The sequence below is a fragment of the Echinops telfairi genome, unplaced genomic scaffold (genome assembly GCF_000313985.2).
Source record: "Echinops telfairi isolate 266 unplaced genomic scaffold, ASM31398v2 ScPeMD7_5;HRSCAF=22, whole genome shotgun sequence".
NCBI classification, from domain to species: Eukaryota; Metazoa; Chordata; class Mammalia; order Afrosoricida; family Tenrecidae; genus Echinops; species Echinops telfairi.
The window spans coordinates 5,132,011-5,137,885 of record NW_022103901.1 but is presented as its reverse complement, the minus strand read 5'-3'; the positions used below and the strand labels follow the sequence as shown (position 1 = coordinate 5,137,885).

At 46.4% G+C, this 5,875-nt stretch overlaps 1 protein-coding gene across 1 annotated transcript in view; it reads left to right on the top strand.

Moving 5' to 3' along the window:
- Window positions 1–5,875, top strand: part of KPNA7 (karyopherin subunit alpha 7) — a 26,954-nt gene that overhangs the window by 19,767 nt on the left and 1,312 nt on the right. The window contains exons 8-10 of the mRNA XM_045284507.1: window positions 586–819; window positions 4,085–4,267; window positions 5,843–5,871. Of these exons, the coding sequence (XP_045140442.1) occupies window positions 586–819; window positions 4,085–4,267; window positions 5,843–5,871 (446 nt within the window). The remainder of the gene's footprint in view (window positions 1–585; window positions 820–4,084; window positions 4,268–5,842; window positions 5,872–5,875) is intronic.

Here is a 5,875-nt window from a genome sequence, read left to right as displayed (position 1 = left end):
TATGTCATTACCACTGCCCTCGAATGGATTCCAACTCATAGTGACCCTATGCATTGCATTTTCAAAGCTGTTCATCTTTATGGGAACAGACGGCCTCCACTCTTCCCGCAAGGAGCAGCTGGTGAGTTGGAGCAGATGACTAGGCTGTTAGCAGGCCAACACTCGGCACCAATTACGTAGACAACGGACACTTGTTACACATACTACATATGAGAGGGCTTTGAAAAGTTCGTGGAAAGATGGAATAAAAGATCATGGAAGTGTTCCACTAACCTTTTGATGCTCTCTTGTGGTCAGTAGAAATGATGACGCGACGAGTTCCATGCACTTAGCAATTTTCATGACACCAGGATATGAAAAGGATGCATCATTCCTTGATAAAGACATCCTTTGCCCTCTCTCCCACTTGAGCCAGACTTTTGGTAAACTGGAAATCACCTTGAAACCACGCAGCCGTTCCTTGGCTGAGATGAATGAATAAGGTTGTGGGTGTCTTTGTTCATGAACATCAGTGTCGCATGAGTCACATTTGGGAGGGTGATGAGTTAGCAGTATGTGGTTAAACTTCTAGCCTTGTTCTTCCAGACCCCCTCTCTCCGCACGGTGGGAAACATCGTCACGGGAACAGATCAGCAGACCCAGAAGGCCATCGATGCGGGCATGCTGGATGTGCTGGTTCAGCTCCTGAGGCACCCCAAGTCCTCCATCCAGAAGGAGGCGGCCTGGACGCTGAGCAACGTGGCTGCAGGGAACTGCCAGCACATCGAGCAGTTGATCAATCATGGCATGCTGCCCATCTTGGTGTCGTTGTTGAGAAATGTAAGTCATGCTTTGCCAGCAGTGCCCTTGGCCAGAGACTACTTTCCAACTAGCCTTGTGTTGGACTTCAGGAGTTAGACCCAGGCAAAGAGGCAAAGTCTGGTCACGTCTCATCCTTTGGGTTGTAGCTATGGTCTCTGATGAGTCAGAGTTGACTGGATGGCAGTGGGCTTGATGCTTTGTTTTAATGGTCTATGATAGATAGTCTGCAAAGAAGCTGTAACACAATATGGTTAAGCATTAGGTTTCTAACTGAAAGAACAGTGATTTGAACCCACTCAGAAGCTCCATAGGAGAAAGATCTGGTAATTTGCTTCTGTAAGGATTCCAGCCTAGGAATGCTGTAGGGCTGTTCTGCTCTGTCAGATGGGGTCACTGTGTGTCAAAATCGAATGGACAGCATCTGACACCAGATCGTCTGTGACGTCCCCAGGAATGCTGGATTAGAGGGTATTGAACCAGTGCTCCCTGGAGAGTGCTGCAAGCCTCTGGTCACACGTCTTGATCAGCTGTCAATACATAACCGTATTTTATGTGCCATGCACTTCTGCATCAAGATGTGTTTGCTTGCTTCATTAGCATTGAACTCAGGACCAACAGCACTGTCACTCATGTCTGAATGATGCTTATCAAGCACACACATTTTCTCCATCGGGCACATCACAGCCTTCTGGCACTTAGGAAGATTAGCCTGCACTTTAATACTATGCTGGATGGGCCACAGTCCCACAAAACAATGTGGGAAACGTGGCACTGAATAGACCATACAAGGTCACACTTCTTTATGGTGTGAGTGCTGAGACAAAAGGCAGAACATCACATTGCTCAGCCTCAGCTGGGAAGTAGGTATTGTCTGGAAGACTGAAGATTTGCATCACCCTACATGTCCACAAATGACCCCTAAAGCACCGAGAGTCCTGATGTGGGGTTACAGATAGATAGATACCTTCTAGCACAGGGGCAAATTTGCAAATATGGGATCAGCAAGTAATGAAGATCAACCGGCACTGATAGTGCAGTGTAATGATGAAATGCGAGTTTCCCAGTTCTCCCTCTAAAAGAAAGGGGCATCCCATTTTGGAGAGTCCATGAAAAATTTGGAAGACTTAGAGTACTGGCTCAGTGAAAAGAGGACTCCACACCTCAAATGTGTAGGAAAGTCTTGAGCTGGCCCATATTGGCTCATCGTGTGTGTGTGTGTGTGTGTGTGTGTGTGTATGTAATGCACCATCTCAATACCAGCCAAAAGGGAGAATTTTGATTTTTTTTATTTGCTAATTTACATTTATCTAGTGGGAAGGACAGACTGGGTTACAGGCACTATATCACTACAGAAAGGTGGCCTTTTGTGGTACTCATTAATTTGATCAAAGAGGCAATATAAGCAGGAACTCCAAATAATAAAAACCAGAAATACAATAAAGTTAATTTTCCCCCTCCAATTTCTACATCCCTTCCCCAGGAGCAACTATGGACATCAATACAGTTGACTCTTGAACAATACATGGATGGAAAATCCACCTATAGGATACACTTGACCTTTGAACAACATGGGTTTGGGGCGCCAGTCTCCCACCCAATTGAAAATACCCTTATGAGTTACAGTTCACCCTTGAATAGCACAGGTTTGAACTTACACGTGTATTGTTTCTCCTGATATTGAGGAGAGATTGAGTGTTACAAATATCCTTGTGTTCACTGCAATAGCAGAAGGAAAGAACAACTCGTGTATAAGTGGGCCCAGGCAATTCAAACCCATGTTATCCAAGGGTTGACTGTATTTCTTTTGACCACTTTTCAATGAATGAGCTATATTTAAGCCATATACATTTGAAAGAACTCAGTCGTGGTTCCTGGGAGCAGGAGCAGGGAGTCAGGTGGAGGAGGAGCTACCTGCTGGAAGGTGTTATTCTGAGTGGGTTGGATGGTGGGAGCTGAGGCATTCACAGGGCATGAGGAGAAAGGCCAGGTATGAGCCCCAGAGCACACAGCAGTATCTTATGATTTATTAGATCTCACTGCCATTCAGTTGATTCTAACTCATAGCGACCCTGTAGGACAGTAGAAACGCCCCTGTGGGTTTCTGAGACTGTAAATCTTTATGGGAGCAAGAAGGCTCACCTTCCTTCTGCAGAGGGCCTGGTGGGTTTGAATTGCTGACCTTGAGGTTAGCAGCTCAACACATGACTGGCTATGCTGCCAGGGTTCTTGTTTTATTAGATACCTCCTGCTATTTCTGCAAATCTGTGGGTCAGTGGTAGAACTCTTGCCCTCTGTGTGGGAGACTTGAGTTTAAGTCGCAGCCAGCGCACAGTGGGCACAGTTGCTACCCATCTGTCAGTGAAGGTTTGTGTTGCTAGGATGCTAAAAAGGTTTTAGCAGAGCTACCAGACTAACTAAGATGGACGAGGGAGAAGGGGCGGGCGACCTAAGATTTCTACTGACGTCTGTACGTATTCTAGTAAGAAGCATCTACGAAGTCTTACCACAAGCTAAATCTTTGTAACTCTTAACTTTCTTTAGAGCCCTACGTTAGGTTTATTGTTACTGTTGTTCTTGTTGTTTGTTGTAAACTGACTCGTGCGTCAGAGCAGAGTTGTGCTCCAGAGGCTTTCCAGTGTCTGATTTTGTGGAAAGAGATCAAAGAAGTCCACTTTCTTCCAAGGGTAGACTCAGACTTCTAAGCTTTGGGTTAGCAGCTGAACATGTTAACCATGTACACTAACCAGGGACACCAATGTAGCTATACAACACTATAACCTTACATTCTAGGCAGAACCCCTGCTATGAACAGATTACTTAAAGAGAGCCCCAGTGCTTAAATGCCCAGCGGCTAACTGAAAAGTCAGTGGTTCAAGACCACTAGCTGCTATGCAGGAGAGAAGACTTGATGGTCTGCACCATTAACTTACCACCCAGGAAACCCCATACTCTGCCCTGTAGGATTGCCATGAGGCAGAATCAACTTGACGGCAATTGACAACATTGTAGATTACTTGGGTTGGTTCTATTTTTCTCACAGCCAGATTTAGGGAAACGAGTCTATGTGACCTTAGAAGTCTCTAAGACCCCCCTCAAGTCTTGATTCTTGGCTTTTCGAGGATAATGTCTTCTCAAGAGGGAGGGGCAGGTTGCTAAGGAGCTCTGTGTAAAAGTTATCTATGTCCTGGCTGCCAGAAGCATACCCAGACCAGGGACCAAGTTGGCCTTCCTGCACCTAGGTTCTTGGTGATGTGTAACAAATGTAAGCATTCTCTGTCTGCAGGGAGAGTTTAAAGTCCAAAAAGAGGCTGTGTGGGTGGTGGCTAACTTCACGATGGGGAGCACCCCAGATCAGTTGGCCATGCTCATCCAATCGGGAGTCCTGAAGCCGCTGACGAGTCTGCTCACTTGCCATGACCACAAGACCGTTGTCATCATCCTGCAGACCATCTTCTATATTCTCCAGGTGAGTTTTAAATCATTGAGAAGCTGCGAACCTTCTATCGTACTGAAGCCGGGCTCCCTAGGGACCACAAGCACCTGTTCCGACTGACCTGCCCATTCTTAAAGACATGGCAAGGAATGGATCTAGTTTATAACCCAGGGAACTGCCGATCTGCACACGTGTTTGAGTGAACACATAGCTCTGAATGAGTAATCCAACGACCTGCCTTGGTTTCTACCCAGTTCAATGACCTACTTCCAGGACCTTCATTATCTGTCATGCCTTGGCTTGGGTCCTGTAGCTACACAGCTTGTATTTTCACCAGGTTTCCAAGCTGTATTTAGGGGACGCTCCATGCATTAGGGGAGGATGTCTACTCAATGGTGATGCTCACTATCCTTCAGTTCTGATGGATGGCATCCTCATGTGCAGAGCAGAACCACTCTGCAGGGTTTTCAACACTGTGACCTTGTGGAAGTAGACCACAAGGCCTGTCTTCTGAGGCTCCTCTGTGAGGGTTTGAACTGCCACCAATTTTTGAGCTTGTAGTCAAACGCTTAATTGTTGATGGCACTCGGAGTCAGTGATGGCAAGGTACTTACCGAGGGTAGTTTAGTCCGCAAAAGAAACCACCCCACGTACCATGGCTGAGAAACACCATATTCTGCACAATGGAAGTCAATCTAGCGCAGCGGTTTTCAACCTGTGGGTCGTGACCCCTTTGGGGGTCGAATGGCCCTTTCACGGGTTGCCTAAGACTATTGGAAAACACATATTTCAATGGCCTTAGGAACTGAGACACCGCTCCTCTATCTGTCTCCAGGTGGGTCTGCCCACATGCAGATACACCCACATAAGAGAGAGTAACCTGCGTGAAGACTATTACCCATGCTACACCATGCTTCAAGACAAAATTTCATTTATTTGTAATTAGAAATCGATATTTCACAATATATATAATAGTGACTAATCACTATGCTGTAATTATGTTCAATTTGTAACAATGAAAATACATCCTGCATATCAGATATTTACGATGCATAACAGTAGCAAAATTAGTTATGAAGTAGCAATGAAAATAATGTTATGGTTGGGGGGATCACCACCACATGAGGAACTGTAGTACAGGGTCACGGCATTAGGAAGGTTGAGAACCACTGACCTAGAGGTTTGTAACGTAAACGGCCAATACAAGAGGAAGCTTATGCCACTTAAACATCAAATCGAGCAGTGATCACATTGAGAGTGACCATGTTGGGATGCTTCGAGCATGGATTTCCTAGAAGGAGAATCTCTGGGTTAAGCCCCTGAGAGGACACGGGAGATTTCCCTCTGGGGTCCCCGAGGGGTGCTTGGCTGCCACCCAGAAGACTGGAGGTTCTAGTCCACTCAGATTCATTCTGGAAGAAAGGCCGGGAGGTCTACTTTCAGAAGACCCTATGGAGCACAGTTCTTTGCCACACGTGGGGTTGGGGGGTGTTGCACTGACCACCAGTAAGGGCACCTTCTGTGGCGAAACTCCCCTGAGGGCTGGCCGAGGCCCTGTCTCAGCAGGCCTCATGCCCAGGGTCTCCTGTCCTTCCCTACAACTTCCAGTCTGCAGTGAATTCTCACGATTTGGAGAAGTTC